Below are 18,130 nucleotides of genomic sequence, written 5' to 3'. Positions count from 1 at the left end.
CCCCACGTCGCTGCTTATTGTCCTGTTTACCTCAGGGTGTGTTTGTGCGTGCGTGTGTGTGTAGTGGCGGAGGTAACACAGAGTGGCATTAAGATGTTAATTAAGGCCTTTGTACTCTTCGGAAGACTTACTTTGGTGAAAAATGTCAGCCGCCCACTGGTGTGAAACCACATTAAACGCGTCTGCTTAATGTACAAAATAATTAAGTGTGACTGAGATGAATGGCAGTCCCTTCAATGATGGCAAACGCGTTATTGACGACACACTTCGCTTTGACGCGGCACCAGTGCTGCTAATCCCTTTAAAAACTATCTGCCTAGATAAGTATCGTCATCGGGAAAACGTATGTCCTCTATATTTAACGAATCACCCTGGAGGCTTGGCAGCTATACAGTCTGTTCTTCTAAATAAAAAAAGATCCCTCCACCTCACTTCCCTTGATCTGTTCAACTAAATTCCCTGAACGCCATCCTAGAGGGTATATATAGCATAATTTGCATGAACACAGTTACTTTCAACTTATATCCCTCATTATAAATATGTACTGTATCGACTGTAACGGGCTGATTTCATGTGCACCAAAACATTCTCCTAAGTGCTCCCTCTTTAATTATCATTTTTCATAAAGCAACAAGGCATCTAAAAGAAAATAAAATGAATCCCTCTTGATATTTCTGAGTGTACTCTTGGACAGTGTCAGCTTTCATAAGAACAAATGTTTGCCCGAAGCTTCTCGTGTCAGTCGCGAGTGGGCCAGTGCCAGTTTTGGTTATGATTCATAGGTTAATAGACAAGGCATTTTAGGCGAGTGTTGCTTTCAGTGTTTCGGCTTTGGCAACCGGCACATTGGTTTTTATTTTAAAAGTACTCATGTGCAGTCATCCTGAAGCCTTCCTCCTGCTTGGCTTTCTGTTATCTAAGCCCCCTGGAATTATTGCGCATCGAATGTTTCTCCTTCCGCCGTCTGTTTCCTCAATGCTGTTTATAGATACGTTAGCGTCAAAGTTTTTGAATACGTGCCGAGCCGGTCTATTTTTGTATTTTTTTTAATTTTTTTCCCCCGAGTTTTAAAGTAGTTATTAATCTGCTTTTCGTTGTTTTCCTGTCTCTGCCCACTTTCTAATTAAAGGCAACAAAACCCGACCGAAATGTAAATACAGATCGATGAGATGAGTCACCTGGTTATTGAGCTCCGGTGTTCAGTGCAGGTCTGATGATTGTCAGCGGGGGCATGTGTACTCGGTGCTGGGAGAGATTTTCAGATATCAGAGGTGGTGCCGCTAACATCTGTTTGAGCAGCAGTGTCTGTTTGGCATTCAGAAACCCTCTGCCTGTTCCTGTGAGCCCTGTGCTGTTTGATCCATGACATAGTTGTTAACAAGGTTGAGATTGGACCTGACCATTTTCACGGCCTCCCTCAGTCTCTGTCGGGCTTTTCCTCGGCAACCTTCAGTAGTCTGCTTTAGCTGGGAGTTAGCGCTTCACAGTTGTTAGGACAATCATAGTAATTATGTCCACCAGAGAAAAGAAAAGATGCAAACATCATCAATTATAGAATTTCAGTAGAGAATTGTTAGTCATTGGGAAAATTATTATTACAGCGAATTACGTGGACATCCGGCGTTGACATGACACACGCTGATACCTACATTTGCGCGGCCGCGATTATACGCTTCTTGATGTCAGCGACTACTACAGGTATTAAAAAATGTTTTGACAGACGCTAAAAACAAATGATCACTTGATGATTTAACAGCAGACGACCATTTTAATAGTGCACTCCTCTCTAATTATGGTGTGATGTGGGTAATATTGAGCGAGCATGTAGACTCTTGCTGCCTGCTAATTCACAGCAAACAAACACAGCTGGGTGTTGGAAGGCAGTGCACTGCCAACTGAGACAGAGAGAGCGGTAGTTTCACTCTGTCTCCTCTCATGTCTGGATTGTTCAAGAAAACCCTTAGCGTCACCCTGGGCAGTCCAACGCCAAGTCTTTTCTCACTCATCTAACATTGGCCGAGCGAAACAGAGGATCCGAGTTCCTTCGCGTGCAGCTTCGTCCGGCCCACTTTCTCCAACATGTGTCTGTAGTTTTTTTTTTTTAAATCAGTGCTCTTCATAATAGTGGGTCTACAGCATATTTCAGCTCAGTTTTGTCAATATCCTGCAACTACCAGAAGCTTTCTCTGCAAAGCACAATGTTTGGGGTCATTAAACCCATGGCATAAGACAAAGATGGACAGCCACTGCCACTGTACACAGAGAAAACAAGCCCTTCAAATTAAATGACAAAGTACTCTAAATCAGTTTTGGTTATGAGGACAGAGGTTTATTCCTTATTCCATTTGTATTGTGGAAGAATTGGTGTAACATTTGTACCCAATAAAAATACAGGTTAAAAATAAACAGGAAGTTCGGAACATGCAGTTGTCTGTTATAGTACTTTTTGGGGAATATGGACAGCTGTCTGGTGAATAAAAATGTGAAACTAACTGGAACCTCAAACGTCTTTCTTCTTTGCTCCTGCAGCCACTTCATCAGGTCCCCATGAAATTACATTTGATGTTTAAGTATTAAAATATAACATGTTCTGCACTACAGCGTGCTGTAATCAAAGCTAAAGGCAGTCCTCACATCTGCCACTGACGTCAGTCACTCCAGCTCCACAGAGCCTGGTTTCTGGATCAGTTTGTCCAGCTGTGAGGTTCTCTTCTTCTTCTCGTCTCCTGAGGAAACAGAAACAGAGCCCTGACCCGAGTCTATGTTAGCCGACCAGCTGTTTGTGATCCAGCTGTAGACCCAGGTTATTATAGGTCTGAACCACCTGTTGAAGGTTACAGGCTGCAGGTGGGACCTGGACTTCTGGAAATCCACCATCTCTTTCAATTTTAGCTATATTGATTTGGAGGTGGTTATTCACTATATTCTTATATTTCTGCTCTTGTCCATCCCTGATACACCACACAACTGCAGAGTTTCAGACATGAATTCGAGGTGTACAGGGTGAATAGGACAGGGGAGAGGACAGTCCCCTGTGGTGCTCCAGTGCTGCCGATCATAGTCCTTGACGTGTAGTTCCCCAACTTGACTTACTGAGGTGGTTGACTCCTCATCTTAAAACGTCAGTAATTTTCAATAGGATCTGATTTATCGACATTTGTGATTCTCCTGAGGATGGATTTGCATCACATTTCTAAGACTGAACAACACAGCTGATGTGTGGTCTGTCAAACCTTCAGTAGTAGGTTAATTCCAATACTACGAAATGTCAAAATAGTCGACGGTAAACACACTTAACTCCAGGTTTTTTTGACAGCAGCTGTGTGTACCCAGCACCGCTACACCCTTCACTATGTGACCTCCCTCCCCTCGCTCATGATCCGCCATAGACTTCAACGATGTCGCCTGTAAAACGCTCTGCTCCGGTTTGATTGTTCCAACTTGTCAGCTGATTCATTTTTTTTCCCCCCTCTCTAAGTGGAGGCTTGTCGCATTTTGGGTACGTCTCGTAATTGGTTGATCATATGAGTTGGCGCTATTATGAAGTTATGGCTCAGAGCCAGGCGCCACGGAAAATGCTGTGATCGTTATAAACCCTCTGTTGTGTAACAAAAAGCAGAGGGTGGGAGGATGGGGGGGCGGATCACACGCTCCTCCGCTGGTTTTCTTTAACCATCATTTGTGGCACTGAGTCGATGTTCTTCATTGTTTCTTGCCTCACGTCTGTGGAGCTGGCGAGCTTTGTTTTATTCAGCAGTAGTCTCTTGAAGATTGTGAATGAGCCGGACGAATGGCGTTGAGAGATAGTTTTGAAGCCGCGTCTATCTTTGTGTATATGCGCGCTGCGCAGTGGGAGGTTGTGTGTCCGTGTGCGGCGGTGTTCAAGTCTTTACTTGTTTTCCACATCCAGTCCTCACGGGACTCTCTGTCACTCATTGTTTCGCTCTGTTCGCCATTTGCACCTGTCCCTCCCTCCCATCCCTTTGTCTCACATGCTCTTTTACACCATCTTTGTTTTTCTATGTTTTTTCTCGCCTTCTGTTTGCCTCTTTTTTTATTTTTAATTTGATTTCCATGTTCTATCACCCCTCTTTGTCTGTACTGGTCTCTCACTCATCCTCTGTCTCTTCCCACCTTCTCAACATTTTTTCAAGAAAGAGCTGAATGATACATGAGTTTCCTTTGATAGCTTATCCTCACTTCACACAAATATAGACAGTTTGGAAATCGTCACGCAAGAGCACATTAAGAGTGTATCTCTCGGGCATGCAGATGTTTTATCGCGGCGGCGGCGCGACCGTATGTATCCAAAATGGTGTAAGAAATGATGAAAGGTGGGTTTGTGCATCCAGCCGACGTGTGCGCCAGTTCCAACAGCTGTCAGACACATTAAGCGCCTATAAAAGATGACAAGTGCTCTTTCTAATGTTAGCTGAGAACATGCTGACACGTTGTGATGCGTTCGGTATAGAGCACGGGAGCAACTCTTTGTGTGTCACTTTATAAAGAGGCTGTTTGTCTGGAAGTCAGTGTGTATATTAGAAACACAGCCCCGTGTACGTCGCTGTTTAACTAGTCATCCCGTCGCATCTATGTTTATTCATTTGTTGACCTTTCTAGTTCAGGTTATTGCTGATTATACAATAGATGAGCAGCTTTGTTTCCTGGTGTGTAATGGATATCATCAGTGGTGCTGTTGGGGGCTTTATCATTTTTTCTCAGCAGTGCTATTGTCAACTCTGGCTCTGTACCAGGTTTGAACAGTATCCAAAGCTACAATATCCAGGGCTGGGGTTTGTAGTTAACACCAGTTTTCCTGTCGTGGACTCTTGGATAGTTTGCGTTTCCATATACTCCTACTGCTTATGAGCACTGCATCGATCTTTTAGGTCTGAGTCAGTGTGATGACAGTCAGAAACTCATGCATAACCTCTCTGACTTATATCTCTGGGCTGGTGTTTGCACAGACGGGTCGGAATATGAGTAATTATACAACTAGGCATATGCTGCACAGATTTAAATAACACAGGTTAGATACACACAGTTGGTCGACTGCCACAGGAGGAACAGGACTCTTCTCAATGGACCTAACACTTAAATGTCAGAAACTCATTGGTGCTGGTGCTGTGAAGACCCAACTCAACTGAACCAGCCAAGTCTGACGAGAGGTTTTGGAGACAGACGCTGAAAACCCTGGCTCAGTCTTTTAGTTAGTGTTTCATCAAAGCTTCCTCTGAAGATACAAATGAAGATGTATAGTAGGTCAGTAGGCAACAATATGTCAAAACACAAGTAGCTCATAGTGAGATAGTAAGACAAGATACACCGGTCTGCCACAACATTAAAACCACTGACAGGAGTAAATAACATTGATCGTCTTGTGGCAATGCAATGTTGTGCTGGGAAACTTTTAGACCTGGCATTGATGTGGATGCTGCTTAGACATGTACCACTCACCTAGACAAGACCAGACACCCCCACCCCACAGCAATGACACTCCTTGATGGCAGTAACTGTCCCCATCAGGATGCAGCCCGACGACATGAAAAACAGCGCAACAAGGTGTTGGACCTGGCCTCCAAATTCACTAGATCCCAAACTAATCAAGTATCTGTTGGATGCACTGGAACAAGCGTGATCCACAGAGACCCCTCCCCTCAGCCAATAGGACCCAAAGACCCCCACTAACAACATCCTTGTTGCCAAGACACCTCAGGACACTCTCTGTCTGAACTGTTTTAGAGGCACAAGGGAGACCTACACAGTTTTAGGTCATGATGTTGTGCCTGTTTGTGTATTGCTAGATTTTGGGTTACGCTTTTAGGGGAAAACATCACATTAAACTCACAGTAAAATTAAAGAGCAAGAGAAGAAATACACAAAGATGAGTGGGCAGAGGCCTTCGCCATCAAATCCTTTAAGGGTTTGAGAAGCCGCCTCTTTGCAAGTTTCCTCTAGATTTCTTCCATTGTTTACAGCTTAGTTTAGCCTTGTTGAAGAGCTCTCCGTCTACATCTCAGACTTGTTCAGCAGTTCATGTAGATTTGTGATCGCTATTTCCCCTGAATGTAGAACGGCAAATCTTTCTACATAGCTACCTTCATTCAGAATAAATATCAGGAGAAAATGGCAGCAAGAACTAGACTGAAGCATTTGTACAAGCAAGTTGAAAGTCGGCTTACAAACATAACATATCTTGAATTAATAGACAATATTCCTATGATCACTGTGTACTCAGAAATCCTACAGTTTCGGTGTAGCCTTAGGTGACGTGACATTAGGAGGACAGAGGACTGAATAATTCCACAACCTCCAATCAGAAATCATGAATACAGTAGCTACAAATGTGAAATAACGACACATAATCTATTGATGGAAGACAGATTTTTTCTTCCCTAATAAATTCTGTTTTTACATAAGCAGCCTTAAACTCAACCCTAACTCGTAGCTTTATGCAAGAAAATACTCAGAACCTGACACAACGACACTCATACCATGGGGTCAGGGTACGTCTCTAGTGGGGTCTGGTGAAATTTGTTACGACCTCTGACTAGAGCAATGTGCAACCAGGAGTGGTGCCAAGTCAGTACAAGGAGCAAATGGCTGCAGTGCAAGCTGCAAAGCTCCAGTAAGGAGCTAAAAGTTCAATTATCATTTTTTTAATTAGAGCCCTGCAGTGTGCAAACTCTTTGTTCTGTGGTTCATTATATGATAATTTTTTTGGCCCTGCACCTGCAAAGTCTGGAGATCCGCGCTCAGCTCCCAGTGAAACAAGCCTACCGCAGGAAACTGCCCTTCAGCCAACTGAAGAGCCGAGCCGGGCCAAGCCGTGCCGAGGCGAGCCAAGCCGAGCCATGCTGGCAAAGTGTTTTTCCTCCCACTGATTTTCTGGGATGGAGAATCCTCGCTTATTCTCGTTGTGTATCAGAGCATCGCTTTCAGTGTTGCATCGGTGGTGTTTGGGGAGTAGGGCAGCTTTTGGCTGATCCCCTCCCTGTTCCACTTGCAGCAAAGCGTCAATAGAGATTACCTGCAGTGTGACACATGTGAAACACCTTTACCTGTAATGAGCTTTTCCAGAAGAATGCACACAGGAGACCTTACTTTTGGAAGCCTTTAAATTGCCATTATTTCCGCCTTAGCCGCGGGTCATGCTCTAGCTATTTGAAATCGGGCTTTCGCCGGACTTTCTGGAGGATTCTTTCCAGTACCCAGCGGATTACCTTTAAGAGGCAATTGCCATGTAAATTTCAGGGTGGCGCAAATGATAATCATAGTCAGAAAATGGCTCTTCACAGCAGATTTGATTTGACTTTGGTTAGTGTAATCAGGAGACCATGAGGTAAAGGACTGGTGGCGCAGTGTTTCTGAGATAATGGGAGAGGCATTTGCTCTTCAAATTAGTGCGGCGAAAACAACTTCAAAGGAAAAATCTAAGCTAACCTTTTGTTTCTCTGTCATCTCCTCCTTCTGCTTGGCTCAAGGGGAAGAGGAATAAGCCAGGAGTGGAGACAGCAGACACTCCAGACTCTGCACGTGGGCGAGGGGAGAAGAAAGCCATCAAGTAAGTGCCTGGTAACTGGTTGGGGTAGAAAAATCTGGTGATAATGAACTCCATGCGGTTCAGCTTTGAGTCCCTCATTGTGCACTAGACAAACAAGGCAGAAAATGAGCCCTGTTGTTTTATCTTGAAGAGCCCAATCTCCACAAGAGCATGTTCAGGGGCGCAATAAATGAAAGGTTAGTGATTTAATCAGTTTAGATTAAATCTGCATTACCGTACCTACGAAGCTTTCGGTGGGATGAGTGCGCTCCTGCTTTTATCTTATGGGTCGTGAGATAGCTCTCCTTTAAGTGCCGCGCCTCTGCGACGCTTTAGACGGCGGCTCGTTGAAATGGTATGAATGTTTGGGAAGATTCTGTTCTAACATTTCTTACAGGGCTCAAACCTAGATTAAGGCATTTCCTGTTCTTAATAATACAGGGCCGTAGGTCAGTACCAGAAAATGTCAGATTTATAATGCTAAATATATTTCTTTATTCCACTAAATGCCTCTATTAACCCGCTCACCACTACTTTTCTTCTATAGCCTGATTTTGCCTCAGCTATTTTTCCGTCTGTGAGTTTAATTTTCTGTACGGACTGCTGCTGGGCTACCGTATGTGAATGTATTCTGACTTGGGTTCTTCAATGTCTAAAATTTTTTGCGTTTCCTTTCTCACCGGCTCCAGCAGCATTGGTGTGCTCTGTTGGCCATTTCAGCTTGAGACTCCTACTCTCTGTGCACTGCCTTTCTCTCCTGCTCTGTCCCTGTGCTACACCTATGACCACTGCCGTGTGACTTTTGTATGACATCAGTGACTCTGCTCACCTTTTCCTCCTCTGCCTTTGACTGTGTGTGGTTTATCTCTCTGCCTTGTGTCTCATGCGTTCACGCTTCCTCACTGCACTCGCCGAGGACGGGGCCCCGACTTCTTAATGTTTACTCAAATGTCTTTCATCAGTGGTGCTATGCTCGATGAACAGAATGTAATCACGTGCTGTATGTATTCATGAAATTATGATTCCTTTCTCGCTATCTATCTCCTTTTTCTGTCTCTTTATCTTTGCTACAGTACATTGCTTTATGAAATGCTTTTGTGAATGCCTCTTTCCCCCCAGGCTGCTACTTTTTTTTTTCTTTTTTTTTTTTTTCCTTTTTCCAAATCGAACCACTATGGTAACTTATCTACTTCAGGTAGAAAAGTAGACAATAATCCGGGGCATGTGGTGTTTCAAACTCCCATTTGATGCAGCTGTAAGAACAACCCGCCTCCTCAAACCGAGCCCGGCATCCTCTCCGAACGGAGGAGCGCCTGGTTGCGAGTGGTTGGTTGGTGCCAAGGCTGTCCACAGTTGTGTTGCTCTGACCTGTCTCTCTCTTTGGCCGCAGTGATCTAGACAGAGACTTTTGGAATAACAATGACAGCAGCACAGTGCAGCAGAGGTGGAGCTCCTATCCGCCCAAGGAGTTCGTACTAAACATTTCTCCCTATGCCCCATATGGAGATCCTCGCCTCACGCTCAAGTGAGTCTTGGTCCAAGGCTGGTAAGAGACTTCCCCTTGAGCAGGGCTGTAATGAGGCAGGGGCAGTGCCGCTCTCTCCCCTTTTCCTTTTAGTTCCCCTCATTCCTTTCCCTTCCTTTCCTCCTCTCCTCCCTCAACCTTCCCCCCTTTTTTTAAAAGCACCCACTAGTCGCTCATAAAATTGAACCATGGTATATCGTGATGCCCTACAGCTTATTAAATCCAGCTAGTTTCATAATCTCAATAATGCTTCAACTCCTCAGATTGTTTTTTATCATAAAGAACATGTGGCATATTTAGCTAAAGGCCCTTTTTTGTTAAAAAGCCTATTCCATAAATGTCACAGCGTTGCAGTAAACACAAACTTCACATTTATGGACCTGTTTTGGTTGTATAATGTAATTTCCGTCATCAATAGTAATAACGACAACAATAACAACCCATCTGATGTTAGCACACTGGAGGGCACGGATGATTACTAATGATTACTCATAATCTGCTTGGGAAATGTGCGTGTTGGAAATGCCATGCATGCACATGCTGGCATCCCGCGACAACCATTTAACTATTATTGCAGCGGCAGAGCAGCATCACAGTCCCCCCTCCCCTCACCCGAACCCCCCCTCGGGCTAATTTCTGCTGCTTCCCCTCGCATCTTGTCACCTTCAAATGAACACAGAGGAGCACGTTCACGATGCCCCCCCACTCCCTACAGCCCTGCCGCCCTCACACTAACACCTGACCTCTAACCTCTCACCTCTCTCCCATGGAGTGTAACCATGGAGACGGACAACCCTCGTAGTTTTCCTCTCCAAAAGAGATGTGCGTACCTTAACCCACCTTCTCTGTGATCGGCGTACCTCCCTCTCCTCTGCTTGTGTGAACGGGAATTTGTCGTTGTGGAGGGTTGACCGTTACACCAGGTTGCCGTGTGGCGCCGCTTGTTGTTTTTGCATCCGTCTGTGCCTCTAATCCCCATCAACACAACAACTAACGTGTGCTGCACTAACATGACAATCCCTTGAACTGCATATGTTGTCTCTCATTTTTGGAAAACAAAGTATAAGTGTTTTTCCTTGCTGCAATGAAAGTTTTTTTTTTTTTTTCACTCACTAGGCACTTGAATTCAATAAAGCACTGGCAAGGTCATGCATATCTCCCTTTGGACACTGAGAAGGCTCTAAGCTTAGACATCCTGCTACCAGGCGTCTGTCACATAAACTGTCTAATAACTGGTCATCTTTAGCCGCTGAGGATTCAGTGTTAAATTGCCTGCAGAAAAGAGGCAGCAGTGTGCTTATGAACGCGGTGGATATATGGATTAGTGTCTGAAAACTCTAAGATGATGGCTGCTGATCTTAATGTCGGCTTCAGACGCACTGTTTGTGTCTTGGGAAGCCGTCGTTTATCATTAGGTTCTTTCAGCACATTTCAAAATAAATATGTTAAAAGACGAACTTTTCGCTGCAGTAATGGTGAAATAATCTGTTTGCATCAGTCAAGATCCTGACATTCAATTAAAACAAGAACACATTATGAAGGCATTCTCTACGAGGAGAGAGAGACGGGACGACCTCCCGACTCCGACCAGTAACGTGTCGCTAAAGCTAACTGACACCTGGGAAATCATATCCTGCTTGAGATCCTCATGAGATCAGCAGCTTTCAATCTCTGTAACGACACGGGGCCTCATTTATCAGACAGGTTACCATCAGCGATCACTCCCCAACGCAGCATTTGTCAACAGTATCGTCTCGGAAAATACTAGCGAATTGACATTTTTCAAAATTACGCACTCGAGTTTGAGGAATGATATTTACTGTACAGTATATCTTGCTCTATATTTTACCTATCCGTCATCATTTCATCATGGCTTCGATGAAAAACTGCCGCTGACTTTATGTGGCTACGTTTCTTTTGCAAATCACTTCCGCTCTTCAGTGAAGTGCAGTCAGATCAGTGTCTGAAGGGGCGAGCACTGCTGCGAACGCACCTGATGATGATTCACGGCTGCATTTATTTGCTGCGTTCCTACTTTTAATAAAGAGTAAAGACGTTCACCTTGTGCTTGGCTCGATGAATGAGGCCCACGTCTCCCGTGCCGGCCGCTGCTCCGGCGGCGTCATCCATGCCGCTGTTGTGATTGATGACTTGCCCGCGTGCCCCGCCGGGGTCAATTGGTCAGAGTTAAATGTGAAAGGTGACCTTCGTAGGGACAGGATGCTAGCCTAGCACCCTCCGTGCGCCAGTGTGCGCACACCAGACAACGACATCTTCAGTGCCTCTTATTTTTTTCATTTTTTTTTGTCTCCAGGAGCAGGAGAACCATGCATATTAATGAAGTGTAGTCATGTCACCAGAGGGCACTAATGTTCTTTATTTTTGATCATCACTGCTTTCAGTGTCAACATGACATTTTAAATTCAAACCAGTTTTTAGAGGAAGTCTGAGCAGAAAACAGGTCTTAGTATTAATCTTGGTTCTTTTTTAGAGGCCAGTATGATCGATGCACGACAGATATTGTGAAAAGCGCAGATTAGAGATCTAAAAATAGAGCGGGATATCTTACAGAAACAGATGCCCACCTCCCCCCACCCCTTTTTAAAAACAGAATATCACTCTGAATGACTTCACACATAACTTGATTCTTTGTTTATGAGGCGCTCGAGTACAAGCAGTGCTCCCATTGCTCTAAGCTGCTGCAATGAATTGCCTTGTATAGTAGCGCATCTCAAGCTCCAAATGCCTAAATGAATGAGAAAATAAGAACTAAATGACCGGTGTCCGCACACTGTTGCCTCTAGTGAATGCTGGCAGTTGTAGTATTGGTCCTCCAGGCCCAGAGGAGTGACTTGTTGCTGGTTTTCCACCCTCCACAGGCTCCCTGTAAATTCTCCTCCTCCTCCCCGCTCTCCTCTCCCCCATCCCTCCCCCGTCTCCGCACTGGACTCCAGACCCTTTCCATCCAACCTGCCTCTCAGTTGGCCTGGAGAACTAGGCCTGCCCCTCCACACACTCTACTGATCTGTCTCACCTCCTTAGCCGAGTGGTTGCTCAGTCTATTTTCCTGTGTGCGCGTTTGTGCGCATCTTTCTCACACTCTTTGGTCTTTTTCTCCTCTCCTGTCATTACTCTCCTCTACCCTATACCGTCTGTCTGCTGTGGGATCTCTGCACCCTGTCTCTTTCTCTTAGTGGGGCAGTGTCAGGGGGTCAGAAGGGGGCAGCAACTGGGCATGGGGATGCTGGGGGGGGTCCTTATCGCAGTGACAGCGTGAAGAGCATGGTGACAGAGGGAGTCAAGGCCGGGAGGTGGCAGACCGTCCAGGGCCACATGCAGTCCGGAGGATTGAAGCCGAACAAGTGAGTCCAGTACCGGGCTTTGGGAGCCAACACGTTTCCACTACGCAAATGTTAGCCTTGTTGTTAGATTCAGGGTAGCTGAATCAGGTGGGGTTCAGCAGAGAGGAGCCTGCTGTTCAGGTGACAATGGGAGATCAAGGTGTGAGCACTGGGGAAGCTAATCCGAAAGGCGTTTAGAAAAGGCGACTGGACTTGTAGAGTTTTGAGAAGACGTTTCGCCGCTAATCCGAGTAGCTTCTTCAGCTCTTCTTCAAGTCCAGTTGGCTTTTTTTTTTAAACGCCCGTTGGATTACCACGACCCGGATGACTGAGAACCTCCAAACACATTGCTACATCACACTGACTCATATCTGCAGCCACTGCACGGCAGGCAGTAGCTTCTGCTGGGAATCTGACTGATTGATGATTTACTTTTGTGAGAAGCTGCACGGCCTGTGACGTCATTTCAAGCATGCAACTGCAACACAAACCGTTTCGTCTTCACACGCTAACTGCAACAACACGCTGCCGGAGCCGCCTTTAAAAAGCGAAACGTGAAGCGCGTGCTTTTCTCCGCCGGCTGCACGTAACCCACCAGCCGCGACGTCATGACATGTTTCGGGGTCTATATTCGGCGTCTTGTAAATGAGGCAGTTACATTTTTGGTTCCTCCCGAAATTTTGCACCTTCCTTTGGCACTTTGTGTGTGTGCGCGCGACTTCTTCCTCCACAACACATTTACGCTCATCACTACCTCGCTCCTCATTCCCTCCTTCTCTCCTCTTCTCATCTTTCTTTTTGCCCCTGTCTATAATTGGATTCTATTTTCAGGCTGCTATAAGTGTCCGTGTCTCTTGTGTTTGTGTCTCGCACCCCATTTTCCGTCTTTCCTCCATCGTCACCCTCTGCTCTTATGGCTCCCATCGCTCTCTCCATCTCTCCGTCGCCGTCGTAAGGCGACTGCACTTGCTCTCCCCCTTTGTTTAGTTTTGCCCACAAACTGTTCCGGCTCTATGAAATCTTCCATTGTCCTTTTTATTACCGTTAAACGTGATGGATATCGCGCTAAAAGCTTTGTGCAAAATTGCGTCGGGTGAAGTAATGCAAATCCGAGTAAACTGCACCTAAATGATGTGAGTAGCTCTCTCATGACCTAATTCTGGTAGTCTGGGTTACACAGCGATCTGAGACAGAGGAGGATATATTTAGTTAGTGGAGGAAAATATGAAAAAGATGATGAGAGGCACTGTAGAGTCTGCAAAACATGTATGTGTAAGAAAGCAATGACACATAAATAACGCCATAGGTGTAGGGTCTGTCACCTCCATGCTGTTGTGACATTTAAGGAAAGTCGACGAGCCAATTAAGCAGCATTTACGAAGGGGAGGAGTGGAAAACGAGAGGCTGGCAGAGGGAGGGGGGTCCTCCTGTAGAACTTGGTTGGCTGCTCGGATGTCTCCGGAGGCGCAGCACGTATTTAAAAGACGAAAAAGACTTGGAGAGAAAAGGAGGCGAGACTAGCAGAGATGGAAATAGTTGACTGACGAGTGGAGGAAATGGGGATCTCTCATCAGACCAAAAAGCCGTCATCGGGGAGGCCCGGCAGCTGCAAAGCCACGACTCGCACGCCCCGCCGCGGCCACGTGGCGCCCAACCGCTCCACGCCCGCGCGGACAGTGTGCATCCGGCCACTGCGAAACACACCCTCATGCAAACAGCACGCTCAGGCCGCGCAGACACGCAAGGTACACGCGCATCTGACGCACAAGGCCAGATCACAGGCCGCGCACGGCTGGCCGCCGCCGCAGCCGCACGAGCAGCACACGGCACACAGCGACCATCACTCAGGCTGCACCTTCTACTGCTATTTCTGCTACTGCTGTTACTGCTGCTGCCTCACGGTCCTCTCTTTCTCTCTCCTCCTCCTCCTGTCTCCTCCTCCCAACACTCCTCCCTTTGCCTCTTTCCCCCCTCTCTCTTCAAACACCATCGACCCCCCTCCCTCCTCTGTCCCTCAACCGTCAACTTCCTGTTCGGGCGAACTTTCCTGTGTCCGTCCTGACGTCAACCTGACTCCTCCTGCTGCGTCTCACTACTGCCCCGTGCCACCTTGTGTCCTCTCTGATGACTCTTTATCTTTCTACTTCATCTCATCTCTTGACCTCACCGCTTCTGACCAACACCCCTCCTCTTGCCACGGCTCCTCTTCCGCTCCCGCTTCCTCCTCCTCCTCTTCCTCTACCTCCGACTCCTTTGCCCCCCCCAATAATCCTGTTGTCTGCCGGCCGTGGCCTTCTTCACGCTCTCTTTCATCCCTGCTCCTCTGCCCTCCTAGCTTTGGGGATCCGGTCTTATCCTATGCTTCAACTTTGGAGCACGTCTCCTCTGGGCCGGCCCGGCCTCGAACGCTGCTGCGCCAGCAGAGTCTTCAGCAGCCCCTCATCCACCCCCCGGGCCCTGGTCTCTGCCATCCCCCCACCACATCCCAGAGCTTGGGACAATTACACACTGCGCCTGGACAGCCTGGGGGAGGCGGGGGTGCTGGGAGAGGAGAGGGAGGTGGCAGCGGTGGTGAGGGTGGGGGCGCAGGTACGCGAGGCGGTCCTCGGGGTGCACGGGGTGGCCCGGCGGCGGCTGCGTCGGCGGCAGCAGGTGCCTCCCGCTATAGGGGAGGTGGAGCGGGAGGGCGCTCACGTGCAAATCCTGGCAGCTGGGATTACATGATGGACCAGATCCGAAATCGAGGCCTTGATGTCAAGTCCTTCCTGTGAGTCTCTTTCACTATTCATTCATACCTTAGTAGAGTATGTCATAGACTATAAGCCTCATTAAGATGTTATTTTATTTAGCTGTTTAAGGTTTTTGTCTTAATGTTTAACACTTAGCGTCTAAGAATTATAAAGTTACTATGTCTATAACAACAATAATAACTAATCTACTTTTACTTTTTATCTTTGTGAAACACTGTTCTGTGCCTCTCCCTCCAGGTGTTTCCTTTCAGTTTGCATCTGATATCCAGGGAAGGATATTACTTCTGTCTGTCAAAATATAAACCGTGCGCTCGTGCACATACACGTATGTGTGTGTTCTGTCTGTGGGTTGTGCGTGTTTGAGTCCCGGGTTAGTTTCTGCTTCTAGTGAATCCTACTACTGGCAAGGAGTTTTTTATACACAGTCACAGAGATAATTCACTTCACATTATAGCACATGAGGCTGATGTAGGATGATGAAGCTTAATGGAGACGGTGAAGCAAGAAAAAAGACTTATATTATGAAAAATCTATTAAAACATTACTAAGGATAGGATATGAATGTAAATAAGCTGTTGTCTTTCAGCGCTAAGCCCTGCAGTTGTGTCGAGATGCGTCACTTTTTTTTTTCTCCTATCCCAGATGAGTGTTTACTTAATGGAGACAACGTGAGCAGTGCTAGTTTTAGTTTTTCTTGCCGTCTGCTGTCTCGCTGATGGGTTTTAATGAATCGCAAAGCTTCATGTGAACAATCTGTCACAAAACATTCTCTCTGATCCCAGCGCGAGCGTCGTGTCTACCAAAAATGGCGGTGGGAGGGGGGCATATTGTGGGGCTATTTCTGTCCCGTTCCGTAGAAAAAAAAAAAAAAAAAACTGTTCAATGTTTACGCTGTATGCTCCGCTAAACACCAACATCTGTTTAGTTGGCATTCAATCCGACTGCCGCGATCGTCTTTACAGGACAGGAGCTAGAATGCTAGCTCACGATATTCATGAGGTGGTGTCACGAGAAGTCACAATATATTGTATATTCACACCGTCTCACCCAATTACAAGACGCCGTTTCTGAGCGACCCTTCGGAATGACTGTTAAATGCCCTCTACAGAAAACGCACCAGGAAGCCTGATCCATATTTCATGAGTATTTGGCAGCTCTTCACTCTGAATCTCTGTAACTTTTGTGCCGATGGAGAGCGTGATCGCTGCGCCGCCAGACTGCCTTACAACATGTGTACTTCACACAGCCTGTCTGTCGCTGTGCATCAGTGTAAGAACAAGGGTTAATCAGCTGAGTGTAGATTCGTGTTAACCCTGAAGCATTGATCTTATGTCACCAGCGCCGTCGCTTCCACGACATATTGTTGCTTCACGCCCAGAAGAGGAGGGCAGAGGAGGGAGACGGGTCATGATGAAGGGATGAGCAAGGACACTGTCAAAGTACGACATGCGTTTAACGTGCACTCAATCACTTTTATTGTAGCTTTTCACAATTGGTTTTTCCTTTTTTTTTTTTTTTTTTTTTTTTATTCACGTCGAAGCTTCTCTGGCCTCTTGAGTGTGACACAGCTGAGCTAACACCGCCGGCTACCCCCCGAGCATCAGCGCCGTACCACGAGCGAGCGCCAAGGTCACCGAGAATAACGCCCATAATAGTCAGCTGCACCACTCATCACGCAAATGTGAAACTGAGGTCATTGTTGTTGTATTTAATTTTTCTGCAAGAGCCTCACCTCGTATGATTGATGACAGGCCGGTTCAGTAATAGACATGACCCATTGTTTGAGCCAGTTAATTCCAGCCCTCGCCAGATTCCCTATCCGGGTGAATCATTGCTCAAACGACTGTGTTGATGTCATTGACGCAGATAATGTAGCTTTTGGAGACGTTTGACCAAATGGGTCTCTGGGGACGCGGGTTTTCTTGCCGTTTGATTTTAAACCAATAACTTATCCTCGTGTCCTCAGTGTCTCCTCCCTCCCTAATGTTCAGTCCATCGAGTCAAGTGCTCTCACTACATTCTTTAGTGTAAACGCTCGTACTTAAAACGTGATGGGAGAAGAGGGATCCAATAACCATTACACTTACATTATCAATACAAGCACCGTGGGCCAGTGATTATGAGCAGGGGCCACATTTATGCAAGATGGTGCTTCTGCAGTTAAGTTGTGGAAAGATCAGAAAATACCTCAATTAATTAAAAAAATAATAATAATAATAATTAAGAAATTCTTTCAACTGTAACACTTATACGGCCTGAGATGAAATAACTAATAACAAGTTAAAGTTGTTAAAAGTGTATTACAGCAATGAAAAAATAAATAGAATTTAAAAAAGAAAAATCACTTTAATAAAATCGATTTGCGACAGGTGGTGCCAGCAACTGTTAATCTGATGACTTGAGTTACCAGACATAAAACCGCTGGTGTATAACAGGAAGATTATTAAACAAGCTTGATGGCGCCGCGAGAAAAGCCTTTGACACGGAGTGTGAGAAAGATGAAATTGGGCAGTTTGGGGGTGATATCTCGCCACAGCTTTTCTTAGCCGAGACGTTGTAATGCAGTCGGGGGGCTTAAGCTATAGAACCGTGGGTGTGGGTGACAAGGAGGAGAGGAGGAGGAGGAGGCTGGGAATTAAGTGTAGGGTGGTGGTGGTGGTGGTGGTGGTGGTGGGGGGGGGGTGGAGATGAGGAAGGAAGAGTGGGTGGGGGGGTTTGGAGAGCGACTGTAGCGGGAGATGAAATGAGAAGAGTGCGACGCGGGGAGAGTGAGAGAGCATTGACCCAGAAAACGGTGACACACGGCGCGCACCTCAAGATACTGTGTCGCTCAAATAGAAACAATTAGTCCAGATCTTCGTAATGAGGCTTAATTAAATCTTAACTCTGGAGAAAGACGCCCAGCATGTTGCATGGGAAAGGTGAGTCTGGAGGGGGAGCAGGAGGCAGGTTAAATAACTAGATAAACGAC

General features: G+C 46.2%; 1 protein-coding gene across 3 annotated transcripts in view; it reads left to right on the top strand.

The window, feature by feature from the left end:
* The window catches only part of syt7a (synaptotagmin VIIa), a 77,875-nt gene that overhangs the window by 33,768 nt on the left and 25,977 nt on the right, over positions 1-18,130 (top strand). The window contains exons 3-5 of one of the 3 annotated variants that reach the window (XM_047595466.1): positions 7,485-7,564; positions 8,934-9,068; positions 14,745-15,176. In XM_047595466.1, the coding sequence (XP_047451422.1) occupies positions 7,485-7,564; positions 8,934-9,068; positions 14,745-15,176 (647 nt within the window). Of the gene's footprint in view, positions 1-7,484; positions 7,565-8,933; positions 9,069-12,307; positions 15,177-18,130 lie in introns of those variants that run through there. The other 2 variants (XM_047595465.1, XM_047595464.1) reach the window with 2 other exon arrangements.

Source organism: Mugil cephalus, chromosome 10 (genome assembly GCF_022458985.1).
Source record: "Mugil cephalus isolate CIBA_MC_2020 chromosome 10, CIBA_Mcephalus_1.1, whole genome shotgun sequence".
NCBI lineage: Eukaryota > Metazoa > Chordata > Actinopteri > Mugiliformes > Mugilidae > Mugil > Mugil cephalus.
The sequence above is the reverse complement of the archived record's forward strand: the minus strand, read 5'-3'. Positions and strand labels throughout refer to the sequence as shown.